Source organism: Rutidosis leptorrhynchoides, chromosome 8 (genome assembly GCF_046630445.1).
Source record: "Rutidosis leptorrhynchoides isolate AG116_Rl617_1_P2 chromosome 8, CSIRO_AGI_Rlap_v1, whole genome shotgun sequence".
In the NCBI taxonomy this organism is placed as follows: domain Eukaryota; kingdom Viridiplantae; phylum Streptophyta; class Magnoliopsida; order Asterales; family Asteraceae; genus Rutidosis; species Rutidosis leptorrhynchoides.
The window spans coordinates 50,338,526-50,359,783 of NC_092340.1; the positions used below are offsets into that span (position 1 = coordinate 50,338,526).

A 21,258-nucleotide genomic window follows, 5' to 3' on the forward strand; every position below is an offset into this window, starting at 1 on the left:
CTTTAAAACGACGACTATGTTTCCAGAGTTGCTTGCAGAATTCTGGTATACTTGTTTTGGAAACAGGGAAGCACGAACAATCACTGGTACTTATCGCAATGGTAACAATACTTTAGTTCTTACTGAGAATCATTTAAGATTAGCTTTGAATCTTCCTATGCGAGATGATTTTGTTAGAATTGTATCAAGGTCTGCTGGGAGGTCTTGTTTTACTTTGGTTGGTCAACCTTTGACTGACTCATCTGTTAAGATAGGTATGTTTTCACCCAGATGGATGTTTGTGTTGTCTAATGTACTTAGAAGCTTGAGTTTTAAGTGTGAGAGCTTGACTGAGATTAATGATTTTGAGGCTTATTTATTTCATGCCATAGTAACAGGAAGAAATATTGATTTTGCACGTTTGTACTTTAATGAGTTGTTGGTTCTTACTGAAAAGACTCCTAGGGATCATAATGTGCCATTTATCAGGATTTTGAGTCTTATGATTGAACAAGCCATGACTCCAGCTTTATATGATGGGCTTAAGGTGTTTCGTGTGTATGAGTATACAGCTTTTCCAGAGTGTAGTACACGAATGTTTCACAGGCATATTGTCAATGATGAAGAAGTTTCTCTCACACCAGCTATGATACAATGGGTTAATATTGGCAATGCTGACCAACCTATAGTTCCTGAGCAATCAGGATCTGCAGGGGCATCTTCTTCAGGGTCTGAGCAATCAGGGTCTGCAGAAGATCACAACAATGGTCAACCTATTATAGAGTCTGAGCAATCAGATTCTACCCCCCAGAAACTCCACCCCATGTTGTTCCACAATTTAAGCAGGCTGAAGGTATGAATGAGGAAAACCAACTTAATTCTAACCCACCTTTTCCCACTGCTAATGAACAAAATCTCTAATTAACCAACCTTATGAGCTCACCAGCTCATATTGAGAATGTCTCCATACTTGAAAACCTAGATGATTCAGCACTCATGGATTCACATCAACAATCCATTAGGCAAGGTGCTACTAGTGCTGCTCCATCACCTCTGCTATGGGTCGATGAGGGGAGTACTTTGACCCAACCTAAACCTGTTAGGTTAGTAAGCTTGGATTCCCATCTTACAGTTGCTGAGAAAACCCACTCAGTTAACTTAAATACAGAAGTCCCAATCCTGGACTCAAGCAACCAAATCCAAAACTCAGCTACAATGGCCAAGCCTACTATTACCACAGACACAAGTCTGCCACTCTTCCCTCCAAATATTCCATCCTTACATTTACTTGCACAGGCTGCCAATGTTTCATCCATGTCACATGATGAAAATACAAGTCTCCAACCCTTCTATGTCCAAGGATCGCCCTACTTTTTAACAGGAAGGTTGTGAGGACATGCCAACATTACCCCTAACCATTGGTACCACTTCACAGGCTGAGGCACCAGTTAATGTGGTTGGCCTGAACCATGCTTTGACTACTTTGACTAAGAAGTTTGATGACAAGCTTTTGGGTGTGCAGTCTCAATTTGATAAAATTAATCTCCACTTGAATAATAAATTTGTTTCTAAAGATGAGTTGTTGGAGGTCAGGCGGATGGTTGGGGATATGCAGGGTTTAGATGGTTCAAGTGATGCAGTGGTTGTGAAAGATATTGGTAACAGATTGAATGCTATGGAAAAGAAGATGGCAGGTGTTGATGAAATTAAGGAATGTTTTACAGGTTTTGCTTCTGATGTTAAGTCCCTTCAAGAACAACAAACTGAGATTTGGAAGTTTTTGTCTACTCTCCCTTTGGATGATGTCAAAAAGGGGGAGAAAAGGAAACGATTAGATGGTGAAGGCATTGAGGGGGAGTCATCAAAGAGAGCTCAGGTTGAGGGGGAGGATACTGATAGAGGTGTTGATTCTCATATGGTTGTTGCTGGTGATGGTGATACTCAAATAGGTGGTGTTGGTAATGTTCAGGAGAATGCTGTTGTTGTTGCTGCTATACAAGGTAATTTAAGAGCTCAGATGAATAAAAGATTTAAGTTCAGAAGGTATGAAGGTAATGTGGTCAAGGTTGAGGTTGATAAATCAGAGTTTGAAGGTGTAACTTTGTTGCTAACTATGACACACTTACCTGATAGGAGGTTAAGAGTTAAGTTGAACCAAATTGTTCGTTTAGGGTTCTGTGAATGGAAAGGGTTAGCTGTGTGTATCCAGGAGTGTGCAGATGATCAAGCTATAGTGCAAGAAGTGTTGAAGAGGGTATCTATGTTGGTATACTTAGTATTTGAAAAAGGGTTTATAAGTTTCAAGGATTATGAAATATTTTGTGGGATGTTTGATCTTGAGATGAAGGAGAGGAGAGCTAAGGGACATGTTGAAAGGTATGCTGTCCCTGAACATTTAGAATTTGTTGATGATAAGTATGTTGAGTATTTGGATGCTTTGATGATCAAGACAAATGGAAATCAAAGGATGTTGATTAGGGTTGAACAGTTTGAAGGAGCTAGTATTGAGTTGTTGATCAGTTTGTTAACCAGATGTGTGATAGAGCAGACTTATCCTTTTAGAGTCAAATTGTTGGATCATTTATACAGCAAACTGTCCATGTTGAAGAAAATTCATTTTATGAAGAGCAAGTGTAATCTGATTGAAAAAGAGTATGCAAAGTTGAAGAAGTAGGTGATCAGGTTGTTTTGACATCATCAGATAGGGGGAGATTGTTGAGAATTATAATCTGATGAGTCAAAGTATTTTGCAGTTTTAGAGTCTGGAGTTTTAGAGTCTGAGGTTGCAGACTCTGGTGTTTCTTAAGTCAACGATTTGAAGATTTCTTGATGGCTAAGCTAAGGAAGATTCTGGAGATATGTTTAAATATTAAGAAGATATGTTTTGATTCGGTGTTATCTCCAGAAGATTAAACTTAGAAGTGATTTGCATATTTGTTAAATATTAAGTTTATCTTTTCCTTATTTTTAGCCAAGTTGTTTTGGAAACCAAATCTCTAGATTTGGTGTTAATCTGTATAAATAGGGATGTACGGTTTGCTTTCTGATTGTATCTTTTGGCACGATCAATATTATAAAGCATATATTTCATATCGTGTTCTCTTAATTCTTGTTCTTATAATTCTTATTTATTGTTCAATTGAGAGTCTGGTGTTCATAGTTCAATTACTGTGAACTTATACATATTTCACTGATCAGTCAAATTATCCTTCGAGATATTTCCCTCCATGTACATATGTTACGATAGACTAGCTAGTTATGTGATTTGGAACAAGTAAGTTAAGTCGTTACAACTTATTTTTGAGTAATTATACAATTTTATAACAAGATATGACTTTTAACATTATTAAGTTGGAAAAAATTTATCTAACCATGAGTTATCCAATGGATATCCAATAACCCGATTAATCCATCGAATGTGTCACGGAAGGTAATAATGTCTTTTACCCTCGTGAATAGTGTCAAGCTCATCAGACTTAGTATTATTGATTGATAATATAACTAATCAAATTACGAATATAAGCTTAATAATCACAAATTACATTGTTTTTCTTTTTCTTTTTTTTGAAAATCAAGTTGTCCGAATCACCTACAGGGTATTAACCACCTTTGTGAACATTTGTCACGCACGTACGCACTTTCGGGAAGAAAACTTGAACTGTATTACAGGAATCCGAACCTTAAACCATCTCGAATGGCAGACAGGTCGAACCTGGATCCTGAATATGGTCAGTAAAACCTTCACTTCTTAGAAGACAGAATCGAACCGACCTCTAGCCTTCTAAGAGCACATGGAGTCGTTCGGGGTTAAATCTCAGTGTTAAATTTAACACTGGATTTAACACTGACGCCAAAACAGGGGAAATGGTTCAGTGTTAAATCTCAGTGTTAAATTATTATTTAATTAATTTTTTTATAATTTTAATAATATTATTTAGTTTAATTATATATTAAAAATATAAAAACAAATGCAATAATAAATTTCATTAATTAAAAAATTACATTAAGTTAAAAAAACAATACTTAATTAAAAAAACACACTTATTAAAAAAAATTGTAACACCGGCAAATTTTTTTTTTTTTTTTAACACAGCGGAAGACTTTATTAACAAACACACTATAAGTCGCGTCATTACATTAATCTGAGTAATTAAGTTTAAGTTTACAAAACGGTGTTACGTTATTACAAAACATGATTTAAACAAAAGTCCACATCATAGTAGGGTTGTCAAACATGTCTTCTGCATCAGCACCCATCCCGACTAGCAGTACCTAAACCTGCAAGGGGTAATTATGTGGGGAATTAGCGCACCGCTAAGTGAATGGAATCCATCTAACAGATATAGCTTAAGTCTCACATAAGCTATATACTAACAACAACACGTGCTAACTACCAACTAGCATACAATAAGACAATACGAGGATCGGCGGCTTGTACGAGCACACGACTCCTAGCTGATCAGACTTGAGTCTACCGATAGTCCTTGCTACTCAATTCGCAGTATAGTTATCCAGATGCAGGTGATGCATCGTTCACACTATACTCCACAATTAGTAGCCTATGGACCCAACCTCCCCTAGGCACGGTTGACCTCATATGGACTATAACCTCTCCTAGGCACGGTTTCGAGTCCCCAGTCTCCCTAGGCCCGACTGGTGCCATTCACACAGTGTACACATAAATCACATACAACATCAGGCATACTATATTATTCTAACATGGCAATTTCTACACTATGCATGGTAAAAGAGTCAACCACAGTAGCATGATATGCTACTTAAACTCTATCCGGAGATAGACCCACTCACCAATTACCAGCAACTGCTCAGTTATTATTTCTGAGCTTCCTCCTTGTCCTTATAACCTGAGAACAACACAAACAAAGTTAATATACATATCCAATAAATAATATATTCATTTCATACGATTAACTAGGTTATAACACCATATATTCATAATTTTATGAGTCTACATCATGACTCCATTCAATAATGGCATACAGGTGCGTGCAAAACACGACATACACACTAAAACTCCTTTTCCGGCCCAAAAACAGTTTGATCTAGTTTCTTAAAAGTTCACCATTGAAAAGTATTCTTTATTACGATTCTAACGATAGTTTATTCATCAAAAATGGAGTTACGTTTTGAAAGTTACGCCCGTTTCAATTTCATAAAAGTACAGTAGCAAATAGTGGCACTGAAGTAACTCGGGCACTGTAGAAAATAGTGACACTGTAGCAACTCTGCACTGTAGCAAATAGTGACACTGTAGCAACTCGGTACTGTAGCAAATAGTGATACTGTAGCAACTCGGTACTGTAGCAATAGTGACACTGTAGGAACTCGGGTACTGTAGCAAATAGTGACACAGCAACTCGGTACTGTAGTAAATAGTGACACTGTAGCAAACTGGGTTTCGAACAAGTTCGCTGATTTTGTGAATTTTTCCCCAAAAACTCGATTTCTAAGTGTTTTTGATCAAATTTTAAGCACAAGAAAGTTACTAAACATATATACAACCTATTTCTAACATCAATTAAGCATAACCAACACATTTAAGCAAGAATCAAACCCAAAATCACACCTTTTAACTCAAGAACATAAAAACCCAATTTCTAACAATTAAAGCATGGATTCAACAAGACAAACCTGAGATGATGCTCACAATGATGTTAGAAATCAGTTTCTAAAGTCTCTTAATCCAATTTCAAGTTTAGATCAATTAGGGTTTGTGAAGAGGATGAAGTTTAGGTACGGGTGTGTGTGTAGAATTTTCAAAAAGGAAAAGGAAATGAGCTATACTATACACTTAAAAGGGTTAAAAACCCATACCCCATCACACACGGGTATTTACCAGTTATCTTATCTGATAACCTTTCGTATCTCCTTAGGCGGTCCTAACGGAATCCAAATTAAATAAACCAACCTGTTCTGGGACCCTTGTCACAAACTGGTCACAACACAATTGTAATAAAACACTAATAAAATAATTAAAATAAAAGCACTTAAGACTAAGCATAAACTCTAAGGGCAAAATAGGTAACTTACAACTAGCCCGGGTTTCAGTCTGTTACAAATCTACCCCCTTAAGAAGATTCCGTCCTCGAAATCTGGTCTTGGTCAAACAAACGAGGGTAGCGATTTCTCATCAACTCTTCTGTCTCCCACGTAAAGTTAGAACCCAAACTGTGTTTCCACTCAATCAACACCATCGGAATCTCTTTATTTCTCAGCTTAGTCACCTTTTGGTCAACCACACGGACCGACTCTTACACCAATTTCTTATTCAAATCGACCCTTAAATCTTCTAAAGGAAGAAGTTCTGTTTCATCGTCGACTTTACACTTACGAAGATAACATACGTTGAATGTATTATGAATACCAGCTAACTCTGGCGGAAGATCTAACACCACAGTCTGATCATTCAACACTTCACTGATCGGAAACGGACCAATAAATCTCGGTGCTAACTTACCACGTTTACCGAATCTGATAACCCCTTTCCATGGCGAAACTTTTAGATACACTCGTTCACCCACATTAAAGGTTACCGGACGTCTATGCTGATCAGCATACATTTTCTGCCTATCTCTAGCGGCTTTCAACTTTTCTCTCGCAATTGCAACTTTTTCGGCTGTTATTTGAACAATTTCGGGACCTGCAAACTGTTTCTCCCCGGCTTCTAACCCACAAGTCGGAGTTCTTCACGACGACCGTATAACATTTCATAGGGCGGCATCCCTATACTCGAATGATATGAATTATTATACGCGAATTCAACCAACGGCAAATGTGTATCCCACGAACCACCGTATTCTAACACACAAACCCTTAACATATCCTCCAAAGTCTGTATCGTTCTTTCACTCTGTCCGTCTATCTGAGGATGATAAGCTGTACTTAAATTCACATGTGTACTCAGATTCTGTTAAAGACTATTCCAAAAATTTGACACAAATCTGGAATCTCTGTCTGAAATGATCGATAACGGCACACCATGACGACTAACTATTTCTTTCACATACAATTCGGCTAACTCACTTAACGAAGCTGTCTCACGAGTAGCAAGAAAATGAGCACTTTTAGTTAGACGATCCACTATTACCCAAATCATATCATGTCTTTTCTGAGTTCGAGGTAATTTGGTCACAAAATCCATCGTTATATGTTCCCATTTCCACTCTGAAATCTGTAACTGACGTAACGAACCATAAGGTTTCTGATGTTCTGCCTTCAGTTGAGCACATATATGACACTTTTCGACATAACGAGCGATATCTGATTTCATTGTTGGCCACCAATACACTGTTTTCAAATCATGATACATCTTATTACTACCCGGATGTACTGTCAATCTAGATTTGTGAGCTTCCGTCATGATTAAATCCCTCAAATCTCCAAGCTTAGGCACCCAAACACGATTGTTTAAGGTCTTTAGTCCACGTGAGTCATCAATTAAGTCCACTTTTCGTTTGGTCATTTGTTCAGATTTAATATGTTCGTCCTCTAAAGCACAGGCCTGAATGGTTTTTAAGCTGTTAATCAAATCTGAAGTTATATTCAAACGAAGAAATTTCACATTTTCACTTGACTTTTTACGACTTAGCGCATCTGCAACCACATTTGCCTTACCCGGATGGTATTTAATTTCAAAATCGTAATCTTTGATCAACTCTTGCCATCGTCTCTGACGCATATTCAATTCTTTCTGTGAGAAGATATACTGCAAACTCTTGTGATCTGTACATATAACACAATGGGTTCCATACAAATAGTGTCTCCACAGTTTCAAAGCAAACACTACTGCAGCCATTTCAAGATCATGCACTGGATAATTCTTCTCATGAACTTTCAACTGTCGCGAGGCGTAAGCGATTACTTTATCTCTTTGCATTAATACACAACTCAACCCAGCAAATGACGCATCACAGTATACCACGAAGTCGTCTGAACCTTCTGGTAAAGCTAATACTGGTGCCTGACACAGTAGCTGTTTCAAAATCTGAAAAGCCTTTTCCTGTTCATCAGTCCATCGAAAGGCTACATCTTTACGGGTCAACTTAGTCAACGGACCCGCTATTTTCGAGAAATCCTAGATAAATCTGCGATAATAACCGGCTAATCCCAGAAAACTCTTAATCTCAGTTGGAGTCTTCGGAGAATTCCAATTCATTACCGCTACTATCTTTGTCGGATCAACTTTTATACCCTCGGCACAAATCACATGACCCAAAAACTACACTTTACGTAACCAAAATTCACACTTTGAAAATTTTGCAAATAGTTGTTCACGTTTCAACAAGTTCAAAACCTGTCTCAGATGTTCAGCATGTTCACTTTCGGTCTTTGAATACACTAGTATATCGTCTATAAACACAATCACAAACTTATCTAAGAACGGACGACACACTCTATTCATTAGATCCATAAAGATTGCTGGCGCATTCGTCAACCCAAACGGCATGACAAGAAATTCATAATGACCATACCTTGTTCTGAACGCTGTTTTCGGTATATCTGATTCAGCAACACGAACATGATGATATCCGGATCGTAAGTCTATCTTAGAAAAGAATGAAGCACCCTGTAATTGATCGAACAAATCGTCTATTAGAGGTAACGGATACTTATTCTTCACTGTTCTTTTGTTCAATTCACGATAATCAATACACATACGCATTGACCCATCTTTCTTTTTAACAAACAATACCGGAGCACCCCGCGGTGAAGAACTCGGTCGAATAAACTCACAATCTAATAGTTCTTGAATCTGTGACATCATTTCACGGATTTCAGGCGGCGCTAATCGGTATGGAGCTTTTGTAACTGGAGTTGTTCCAGGAACCAACTCAATCTTATATTCGACTTCCCTTACCAGCGGCAGACCTGGTAACTCATCTGGGAACACTTCGGAAAATTCTGATACTACCGGAATATCAGCCACTCTTTTCTTTTCTTTCTTCGCATCAATTACATATGCAAGAAATGATTCACAACCCTTTCCCATCGACTTTTTCGCTTTCATCATGGTTATCAACGGAAGATTATACCCACTCCGATCCCCTCGGGCCACAACACGGGTTCCATCGGTCGGACGAAAGGTAATCATTTTCCTATTGCACTTAATATTAGCCCTAAGCGAGCTCAACCAATCCATTCCTAGTACTACATCAAAGCTAGGAATAGGTAACACTAAACAAGTCACCGGGAAAGACTTCCCTTCGATCTCTATACAAACCCCAGTCACATAGGTTGTGATGGATGTGGTCTTACCATCAGCTACTTCTACACTAACCGGCTTGGGTAACACAGTAGCTGGTAAATTCAACTTAGCACAGAAATCTAGTGACATAAAACACCTATTGGCACCACAATCAAACAATATGCGAGCAGGTATTGAGTTGATTAGAAACATACCAGTGATCACTTCGTCGGTTGCTACAGCATTCTTAACCGACATCTGAAAAGCTCTAGCCTCTGCTGTTGAAGGGTTCTTCCTCTTCTGCCCACTCGAGGCAGTTGACCCTCCAGCTGATGCTGAACGCGCCCCTGACCCTGCCCCGGAACTACCACTCTTCGACGGACAGCTAACTGCACGATGCCCTGGTTTGCGACAAGTCCAACACACACTATTCGGATACGGACATGCTGAAGACTCATGCCCAACAACACCACACTTTAAGCATCTTCTTGTAGCCTCAGAACACTGACCACTGTGAGAAGATCGACACGTGTGACACCAATTCCCTTTACCTGATCCAGATCCAGTACTACTCTGACCACTTTTACCCTTCGATTTAAACCCACTAGACTTCTTGGATTTAAATCCTGATTGACCAGATACTTGCCCACCTTGTTGTAGCACATTACCAAACATTCTGTTTCTGGCGGACTGAACATCACTTTCTACCATCTTAGCCATCACAACAGCTTGAGACAACGATGTAGCTGTTCTAACAAAAGTTCGGTACTCTGGCAGAATAATATTAACAAAATGCTGAATACGAGATGCTTCATCTGGCACCCATTGTTGTACAAACCTCAGTTTATCCATAAACTTCTCTACTACCTCATCGATCGTCATTTGAGGTGTCATCTTCATTTCAAGAAACTCAGTCTTGATTCGGTTCATATCAAACGGATTACAATACTATTCACACACCTTCCCATAAAACTGCTCCCATGTGATTATACTCACTTACTCTTTCGGTATACTGGAAATCAAAGAATCCCACCAAATCATAGCCCTACCTTTCAACAGTCTACTAGCATATGTTACCTTCAGCTCGGTTTCACACTAACACGCTTCAAATACCCTTTCAACTTCTCGCAACCAATTGAGAGTTACAGTCGGATCAGTACTTCCAGAGAACTCGGAGGGTTTGCAATCACGAAAATTTTTATAAGTACACCTTTTGGATGGTTGCATGTAAGGTTGTTGGAACATTTGCATTTGGTATGGATTCATCATCATGGGATTTTGGTAAGTAAAGGTGTTTTGTGGTGGCATATAATATTGGTTAGGTATTTGATTCTGAAACTGGTTCTGGGGCACATTAGGTATCGTTTGGGATTGCGCGGTTGGGAATCCGGGTGGTGTATCATCATTTCCAGAATGCCTCGCCAATTCAAGCTCATTAATTTTGTCCTCAGCCTCTTTTAGCTTACTTTCTAACTGAAGGATGTAACTACTCTGATCATCATCCGACTCAACACCCTCTTCTGGTGCTCTGAATGTTCCGGAGTTGGAGGGGCCAGTTACGTTTCTATCAGCCATACCTGTGCTACAAAACATCTCACACAAAAGCTTAGTGGATAACAGTTAGTTCAATCACAACTAACACACGTATATCCTATTTTCACTTAGCCCCCACTCCCACAGACATGTTTGACTTGCCTCAGGGTTTGGGAACAAAATACGCGCACGTATTTGCTGCCAAACCATGCTCTGATACCAACTTGTAACACCGACAATTTTTTTTTTTTAAACACAGCGGAAGACTTTATTAACAAACACACTATAAGTCGCGTCATTACATTAATCTGAGTAATTAAGTTTAAGTTTACACAACAGTGTTACGTTATTACAAAACATGATTTAAACAAAAGTCCACATCAGAGTAGGGTTGTCAAACATGTCTTCTGCATCAGCACCCATCCCGACTAGCAGTACCTAAACCTACAAGGGGTAATTATGTGGGGAATTAGCGCACCGCTAAGTGAATGGAATCTATCTAACAGATATAGCTTAAGTCTCACACAAGCTATATACTAACAACAACACGTGCTAACTACCAACTAGCATACAATAAGACAATACGAGGATCGGTGGCTTGTACGAGCACACGACTCCTAGTTGATCGGACTTGAGTCTACCGATAGTCCCTGCTACTCAATTCGCAGTATAATTATCCAGATGCAGGTGATGCATCGTTCACACTATACTCCACAATTAGTAGCCTATGGACCCAACCTCCCCTAGGCACGGTTGACCTCATATGGACTATAACCTCTCCTAGGCACGGTTTCGAGTCCCCAGTCTCCCTAGGCCCCGACTGGTGCCATTCACACAGTGTACACATAAATCACATACAACATCAGGCATACTATATTATTCTAACATGGCAATTTCTACACTATGCATGGTAAAAGAGTCAACCACAGTAGCATGATATGCTACTTAAACTCTATCCGGAGATAGACCCACTCACCAATTACCAGCAACTGCTCAGTTATTATTTCTGAGCTTCCTCCTTATCCTTATAACCTGAGAGCAACACAAACAAAGTTAATATACATATCCAATAAATAATATAATTATTTCATACGATTAACTAGGTCATAACACCATATATTCATAATTTTATGAGTCTACATCATGACTCCATTCAATAATGGCATACAGGTGCGTGCAAAACACGACATACACACTAAAACTCCTTTTCTGGCCCAAAAAAAGTTTGATCTAGTTTCTTAAAAGTTCACCATTGAAAAGTATTCTTTATTATGATTCTAACGATAGTTTATTCATCAAAAATGGAGTTACGTTTTGAAAGTTACGCCCGTTTCAATTTCATAAAAGTACAGTAGCAAATAGTATCACTGAAGTAACTCGGTACTGTAGCAAATAGTGACACTGTAGCAACTCGGCACTGTAGCAAATAGTGACACTGTAGCAACTCGGTACTGTAGCGAATAGTGACACGGTAGCAACTCGGGTACTGTATCAATAGTGACACTGTAGCAACTCGGTACTGTAGCAAATAGTGACACTGTAGCAACTCGGGGGTACTGTAGCAAATAGTGACACTGTAGCAAACTGGGTTTCGAACAAGTTCGCTGATTTTGATATATTTTCCCCAAAAACTCGATTTCTAAGTGTTTTTGACCAAATTTTAAGCACAAGAAAGTTACTAAACATATATACAACCTATTTCTAACATCAATTAAGCATAACCAACACATTTAAGCAAGAATCAAACCCAAAATCACACCTTTTAACTCAAGAACATAAAAACCCAATTTTTAACAATCAAAGCATGGATTCAACAAGACAAACCTGAGATGATGCTCACAATGATGCTAGAAATCAGTTTCTAAAGTCTCTTAATCCAATTTCAAGTTTAGATCAATTAGGGTTTGTGAAGAGGATGAAGTTTAGGTACGGGTGTGTGTGTAGAATTTTCAAGAAGGAAAAGGAAATGAGCTGTACTATACACTTAAAAGGGTTAAAAACCCATACCCCATCACACACGGGTATTTACCAGTTATCTTATCTGATAACCTTTCGTATCTCCTTAGGCTGTCCTAACGGAATCCAAATTAAATAAAACAACATGTTCTGGGACCCTTGTCACAAACTGGTCATAACACAATTATAATAAAACACTAATAAAATAATTAAAATAAAAGCACTTAAGACTAAGCACAAGCTCTAAGGGCAAAATATGCAGCTTACAACTAGCCCGGGTTTCAGTCTGTTACAAAAATACATTACTTAATAAAAAACACAATACTTAATCCGACTCCGTCTCTGACTCCGACGTCTCACGATTAGCCCATACATGTTCAACCAAATCCGATCGTAGGCCCTCATGCACTTCCTTATCTCGTAATTCTTTCGTCCTCCTCCTGTAAGTTTCGCACCTCTCGATCCAAGTTGTTTGCATATTATGAACGGGTTCGTAAACCCAATCATTTTCGGTTAGAGCAAAACCATTATCTTCGACAATTATGTTGTGTAAGATAATGCACGTATACATCATTTGTTTCATTACATTGACGCTATATGCCCTTGCTGGTTGTTGTAGTATATGCCAACGCCCCTGTAAAATACCAAAAGTCCTCTCAACATCCTTGCGTGCCGCTGCTTGTTTCTTCGAAAAGTACTTACGTTTTTCATCGTTTGCACTTGAAAACGCCTTCACAAATGATGCCCACCCGGGATATATACCGTCCGCTAGATAATATCCTCTTTTGTACTCAACCCCATTTACAGTAAAAGGAATATCTTCTGTTTCTTCATTAAGCATTGAGTTGAAGAGATTACTAGCGTTCAAGACGTTTAAGTCGTTGTTTGAACCCGCAACCCCAAAGAAAGCATGCCAAATCCAGTTATCATATGAGGCTACAACTTCTAGCATAATAGTTGGAACTTTGTGATCGCCTCGAGTAAATTGACCTTTCCATGCAACGGGACATCTTCCCCATGCCCAATGCATACAATCTATGCTTCCCATCATTCCAGGTAAACCGTGAATATCTTCGTGAGCTTCATACAATCTTTTGATATCTTCCGTGGTAGGCTCTCGCATATATTCATCTTTATATAAATCAATAATACACTTACAAAAGTGCATTAATGATTCACGAGATGTTCGTTCCGACATTTGCAAGTACTCGTCAAAAAGATCGGGTGTATCACCATAAGCTAATTGTCGTAGAGCAGCAGTTATTTTTAAGTATGTACTAATACTCAACTTGCCGCGCGCATCAAATCGTAAAAGAAAATACTTAAAGTATTCCGGTAGCGGATCTTTGTGGTAGTTGAGAATATCTTCCATAATTTGGAGAAATACGCGACGCCGCATTCGAAACCTCCTTTTAAAATTATCGTCGGAGTATTTGCAACCTTGAACAAAATAGTCGGTCATAAGACGTACATGTGCGGTTTCATGTTCACGTTCTATATAACGAAGTGTGTGTGAACTTTCCGCTTCATTTTTACTTTCTAACGCCTCGCTATTGATTATATCGAGCACTTGCATCAAAAACTCTTCGCTAGACGATGATGTTGAAGACATTATTTAAAAAAAATATGTTTATTTGTTGTGAAATTGAGAGAAAAATATATGAAAAAGATGTGAAAAATGATGAAAAAATGAAGAGTATTTATAGAGTATTGAAAAAAAAAATACATTTTTGACCGTTGCCAACGGTCAAAAATCAGCAACGGCCAAACTTTCCCAACGTTGCCCAGGTCACGGTGGCCGCCGTTACCCACCTTTAACGGTGGTTTAACGCCGGCGGGGAGTGGGTGGCGCCACCGTCCCCACCGTTAAAATCGTTTAACGCCGAAAAAAGAGGCCGACTCCTGATGCTCTAATAAGTAAGCCTATTATAGTGATTAATGAACCTCTGTCCAGTCAAACATGAATTGTCCAGTCAACCATGAATTCGGATTCACAAATTACATTGTATATGAATTTTTAGCTAGTCAAAGATCAATTTATGCAATAATCTACTTTACCTGTATATTGTAATTATTTCTGTGTGACTGTTAAGTAGTAAATATCTACTTAACAAATCTGGACCACATGGTTGTAAGATGTAACAGTATTTTGTTTATATTTTGCATTCAAATGGCTTTGTAGTTGCACCAACTGCTGAAAGTGAGCCCCTGGTCCAGTTCTTTTTTATTTAGTTCTGTCATACACATTATTTAAGCAAGAAAGTTTATTACCCACAAACCTAAATGACTTGATGTGTTTTACGGGAATTTTTACAATCCATGAGTGTAAATATATAGAGAACAAACATTTTTACTAAATGATAAAATTGATTGCAAGATCTAAAGTAAGGTTGTAAATTGTAATGGAAAACTACCAGTGGATACTAATATGCAATAAATTCTCAAATGATATATTAAATTTTCTATAATTTGAGTAAATAATGAAATTTGTAACGGTTTGAGTTAAGAACGTTTGAATTTTTGAATCAACTAAATCATAGTCCAAGATCTAACCAAAATAGTGAAAGGATCATAAAATTTACAATATTATTTATTTATTTATTTATTTATTTATTTATTATTTTTTTTTTTTTTGTTAAAGTACACTTTACACATCAGAGAATTATGGCTCTCAAAAAAGACGTTCAAGTTCTGCCACTAAATAAATCTTTAGGCGATCTGAAAAATGCATGTAAATAGTCATGATATAACCGGATTAAGAATGCATACATTTGAGTAGAAATGTTCATTATTGCCAAATAAACTGAACAATGAATACTTTATTCGTTTACCGTTTGTACACATGCGGTGGCTTAGAATGTGTGTGATATTATAAGGGTAGTTGAATGATCGATTGTTAGAATAGTGAATATCAATTACTATCAACAATTATTTAACCACGTTCCAAATGCAATACTATTCCATACAAAATTACAAATAACAATAACACTTAACTTATCGTTTTTGATTTCGAATGAACTGACCACTCAGCAAACATGGTACAAAATTATTTAATACTTATGTTTTTTTTTTTTCTTGGGTAATATAGATACGAACAGAACAGATGTGTATATTATTTTGTCTTTGATGAAAATGGTAACAAAAAATTGTGCTAATTTATTGTTGGAGTTCGAGCTCAGATATCTTGATGAGAATTGTTTTTCTCGGGAAAATAAAACGAATACTTTATTACGAAACCAAACAAACAACCCAACAAACGCAACACATCGAAGAAACTGAACAAACAAACGCAACCTAAAAGAAACACATCCACAACCGAAACAATAAGAGAAAAACGACATTACATCAGACCCACAAATAACCAAGAACACACAAAACTCACATTTGCGGGCATAGCCCAACGGTTCCCCTCATGTCCTTTGAGTCATGGGATCGGGAGAGGTCATGGATTCGATCTTTACGGATGGCATGATTTTCTTTAAAACAATTGAACATCAATAATGGTGGTATATATTGACCCTATAGGGAGGTTTTACCGGATTCGTTCACGGACCTCTACCCGGAACACTGCCCGAATGGATGTGTTCCCGGGTACCGTCGATCGGGTTCGGGTTTCCCGCCCGAACGTGTGTGTTACGTGCAAATGATGAGGGTCGTTGAAATAAATGATTACTGATGCCAAAAAAAAAAAGTCTCTTAACTCAGCTCCGGGACCTTCAGGTCTTCTTGATCTTAAGTATTGTCGGCTTGGATGACGCCCTCGAATCGATAAGCTTTCCTTCAGCTCGAATATGCTCAAAACCCCTTGAACCGACTCAAACAACCGGCATATTTTCCCGATGAGGCCCCAATATCATTAGAACCAACATCAGGAATGCATTCGGATGAACTCACAAAACCCTCACCACCTTGATTATCTTCGAATAAACGTTGAATCGCCTCACCGAAACATAAATCAACGAAATGATCTTTCAACCCTAAAGAATTAGTATTCTTCACTTGTTTCCCTTTGCAATTGCTAAAACCCTACATCAAAAACCACCATCATAATTATAAACAGCACCACCTTCACTAATAACAGGAGCATTAAACCCCTTGACAACACCTTCCCTAAATTCTTTCTCCACTTCTTCTTCATGACCAACACCAACCGAACTCTTTAAGCCAACATAATCCACTTCGATCCTTTTATTAGATACAGGAACTTAATCCGAATCAAGACAACCAGAGGCCAAGACAACTAAATCAACCACATTTGCCCCGACATCCTCACCTAAGACTTTACGATTAACAGCCTCTTCGACAAGGGCATCTTGGATCGAATGCAGATGATTGGAGTAAAACGAAGGCACCGGGATGCTCGAATTAGCATGCGTCAAAGGAGCTCTATTAGCAACAACCGGGATCAAACTGAACCAAACGTGATGGTTTGATCTAACCAAACAGCCCGGCTACCTTATGGATGTTCTCAGACGAAATGTACATTGCCGGAACACCCTTTAACAGCCCGGCTACGTACCATGAGAGTTTGACTCATTTGCATTATGTGATCTTTAATTCTTTATACCACTTCAATTTTTTTTTTTTTTTTTTTTGGCAAAAAAACGATAACATAGAAACATAGCCTCTTCATCGAAAGATGAAAAGACATACGAAAGTTACAAAGTCGAAACGAATCGCAGCAAGGCTCGGGAACTACAAAAACTCTCAAACTAGCAAACACCGAACCTTGAGCATCAAACATAAACAAAACAAAATAACTCATACAAACCACCTAGCCTTGACATATACCCACTAAAATAATTTATTACAACCATTTTACCATGATGAAAATAATTCACTTCATCATAAAAATAGAAATTAGAAGAAATATTAAATGATCTATAAAAATTATTTTGATGAAAAATAAAGTGATGTACAAATTAACTACCTGCTTTAACTAACAACATTTTACAAGTTGATCATATACTGCACTTTATCAGTCTTTCACTATTAAAAGTTAAAAACTATGTGACATTTTTCTACTTATTTAAACGCATAACAATGAAAAACTTGTATCATACGGAGTAATGCATTAGCAGTAAAGGTTAAAATGTCTGAAGAATATCAAAAGAATGTTCACTATGTAACCAGTTTCACAAGAATTTTAAGCGCCAGAGTTGTAAACATTTTTTCTTAAAGCTGAGTGATGATTATTTATTTATTAAACAAAGAAGAATGAAACTGAAATTGAATTAGGCTTATGGGCTGGTCACAAACTTACAATGAAAGTAGACTTGTCCAGATTACTTTGGGTATAAAAGATGCATATGGGCCTTTGATAGGCTTCTCTTTGGAGTTTGGAAGGCAAAAAACAAAAGTACGAAGTTGAAATTTGAGACATCATATTGTTGAGTTGCTGTCCTAATAAATTCAGTAAATAGATTAATTTCTAATGATTGTTGGTAGCCCATATCTTGGTTAAATAAGAGAATAATCATATTTGCCTAAAATTTCATTTTGTACACATATCAAAATGAGGGCTGAAATTAAAAAGAATAAGTCTAGTAAGACTTAGATTCATCTTTAAGTATGTATTTTAAGCATATTTATCATTAACATAAAAAGTAATCTCAAAGTTTAGGTATTTAGGTTTCCTTATTCTCTTAAGGTATTTATTTAGGTGTGTAAGATCCTTCAGTTCAAGTGTTCAACTGTTTTGTTGGTGCATTTTATTTATGTTCGTCGTTGGACGAATAAACTAGGAACCTAAACGTTTATGTTGTACACCTTGGTTGTTTGGAACACATGAAATCAGATGTCACATGAGCATATGTGATTCAATAGACTCGCGCACGTGCAGTGAGAATCCTAACTCACGCGGGTGTGAATTACTCGCGTGTGTGATACTAAGTGATACTAACGCGCATATGTGAGACTCAAGTGTGTGAGAAGTGAGTCGGGAATTACCATATTACCATATTAACTATTAGACAAAACTTACGAATAGTACCAGGGGTATTTTCGTCTTTTCACTTCTTCTTTTTTCCCTTCTTTCTTTCAAGTAACACCACAAAAGCACCCCACACTTTGTTCAAAAATTAAAATCGGCCCCCAACACAGGAGGTTAAAGCGTCAAATCAAAATTTTCATAAAATATCTTAAATAAACTCCACTCAAATATTCAACAGGTCATATCTTCTCGCTCGCAACGATTTAAATTTTTCCGACACCATCCTTACACTCGAAATAATTTTATGAACACAATGTCACTAACTATACGCAAAACGGACACTTTTAAAAAAAACGCTAAATATTTAGGGTACTTTTCATATATGTTGATTTTTCACTCGCAGGCTCCGTAACTAAACACAATAAAATACATTAAAAATCGAACCCCCGCCGCGAAGCGAGGGTTCGAAAACTAGTTATAAATATTAGTTTTCTTGTTCATTTGTAGGTTGAGCACTCCACCCTTTGTGGCTGTGGATGCAAAAGTTCCAGGGCGATTTCATGCTCGATTGAACCTTGGAAAACTCATGTTTCTATGTTGTAAATCTTACGTAACAATTGTATAACGTTTATCAATCGATAAACCATTCAATTTAGCGTAGACATGCTTTTTTGTTGCTCCTATATTGTTACCTTTTTGATCTTGCTCGTTGTATAAGTAGATCCGCGAAATAGGGATCTACCATGTTTGATTTTTTTACACTAAACAATTAGCTATTTTTCCTTTCCTTAATCATATGTTAGCAATCAGCATAAAATAATCTAATCAACATTTAAACACCAAGAGGCCAAATATGTTACTAAGATTGCCCATATCAAATAATAAAAATGTAAGTCACAGGTAACAAACAGACAAATGTGCAAGTCATTATCATCATATATGATATTATATATTCATATCCTTCATAAATAAAACTAGTGGCCAAGAAAACAGAGAAACTACTGATTATATACACACACATGAAATATTTAAAACAAAAAGGAGGATAAGGTAATAGAATCCATTGTTGTAATGGCAATAAGAGCTTACATTACTACATTGGTCTCATCAATTCAAGCAGCTGAAAATATTGATGAAAAACACAGAGGTTTAAAATTCACAAGAACCAAAAAGGTTACTGAGACTGATGGTGAATTTGGAGAAGGAAGAAGAGCACTCCTTCTTTCGACTATAGTTGCTGCTGCTACCGACTCAAAAACTCAGCTTCTTCAAAGTATGTCTTTCTGAATTTAACTCACAAATACACAGACTGGTTTGTGAAATATATTAGAGGTGGCAAGATGGGTGGGTCAGTGTGGTAAGGTATCGAGTCGAAACGGGCTGGGTTGACCTGTATTTTTTAATTTACCATTTTGTAAAGATGTTAAATGTGATAGTAATGGTTTTTTTTTAACGGCTTGAGAGGCATCGAATGCTCTCATTTGCACCCACGCACGCTAGGTAGGAAACTCCAAGGATTGAACCCGGGTTGCTTGGTAACTAATCGCGAGAATCCTGAAGAAAACCTCCTCCTCCTCGGAATCGAACCCGGGTTGCCTGGCAACTAATCACGGGCCCGCCCTACTAAGGCTCAATACCACTCAACTGGAGGCCGGTGGTATGTGATAGTAATGGTTATAAGATAATATAAAAACAACAACAACAACAACGAAACCCAATACCACATGAGTGGTGTATGGGGGAGGTGAGATGTAGACAATCCTTCCCCTATCCGAGAATAAAGACAAGTCATTTCTCCACCCAGAGTGAAACACTCTCGAGAGTAGAGAAAGTCATCCCTCTCTTTATTCGACGGATAAAGAGATTGCTTCCGAGAGGACCTCCGGCCTTTAAGTAGGAAAAAGTTTTTTTTTTTTTTAATAAAATAAAAATAATAATAGACGCCATGAAAATGGTAGAATCAAATTTCCATGGGTTTTAATCCTGCATGAAATTTAATTTAAGCTCTAAAAGTCAGTCAATTCGCCAATAAATCGACGATTGTTGTCGACTCAATAGAGCCGTATAAGATGTTCAACCTGTTACTCGTTCCTCTTTTAGCATTTTTTCCTTCCCTATAGAGATAAAATACAACCCAAGTAAATGGGTCGGAATTACAACCTCTAAAACAGATACTTGCACAAATGCATGATTCGGTTTAACATGATTTATGTAATTACTTTTACTCAGAGTACTTGAAGAAATCAGAGGACAACAAGATCAAGAATGATAAAGAGGTATACACAATGGAGTTGGTTTTCAATTGAACTGCAGATTTTTCAGTTCTAGTTACAGTTTAGGAACATTTAAAGAGACTTTTTCCAAGTATAATGATAATGATGCTAACTGCTAAGTTTAAACTGCTTTTATTTCAGAGACTAGACAGCTATTACAAGCGCAATTACAAGGACTATTTTGCATTTGAAGAAGGCACATTAAGACAGAAAAAAGAACTAACTGAAGCAGAGAAGGGTATTCTTGATTGGCTTGAAGCTAACAAATAATTTGTACCCATATCTAGATGATGTAATAATATTGTAATTTGAATTTGATTTCAGACGAAAATCACGTTTTACTGGTGACCTAGTATCTGTTTATGCACTTCTAAATCTCC

At 37.5% G+C, this 21,258-nt stretch overlaps 2 protein-coding genes across 2 annotated transcripts; one reads left to right on the forward strand and one right to left on the reverse strand.

Moving 5' to 3' along the window:
* Positions 1-12,998: 12,998 nt before the first annotated feature.
* On the reverse strand, positions 12,999-14,285 carry LOC139863384 (protein ALP1-like). Its single transcript, XM_071852021.1, has one exon. It carries the CDS (start codon positions 14,283-14,285, stop codon positions 12,999-13,001), a length of 1,287 nt encoding a protein of 428 aa, XP_071708122.1.
* A 5,310-nt stretch (positions 14,286-19,595) lies between these two features.
* On the forward strand, positions 19,596-21,245 carry LOC139862910 (uncharacterized). The gene is made up of 3 exons (XM_071851535.1): positions 19,596-19,878; positions 20,835-20,881; positions 21,020-21,245. Exons 1-3 carry the CDS (start codon positions 19,677-19,679, stop codon positions 21,146-21,148), a joined length of 378 nt encoding a protein of 125 aa, XP_071707636.1. The 5' UTR covers positions 19,596-19,676; the 3' UTR covers positions 21,149-21,245.
* The last annotated feature ends 13 nt before the right edge of the window (positions 21,246-21,258 follow it).

Bases quoted from the DNA above. Each gene is read 5' to 3' on its own strand.
- LOC139862910 (XM_071851535.1), top strand. From the start codon at position 19,677: ATGGCAATAAGAGCTTACATTACTACATTGGTCTCATCAATTCAAGCA. The intron at 19,879-20,834 runs GTATGTCTTTCT...ACTTTTACTCAG, and splicing joins AAAAACTCAGCTTCTTCAAA to AGTACTTGAAGAAATCAGAG. The intron at 20,882-21,019 runs GTATACACAATG...CTTTTATTTCAG, and splicing joins AGATCAAGAATGATAAAGAG to AGACTAGACAGCTATTACAA.
- LOC139863384 (XM_071852021.1), bottom strand. From the start codon at position 14,285: ATGTCTTCAACATCATCGTCTAGCGAAGAGTTTTTGATGCAAGTGCTC.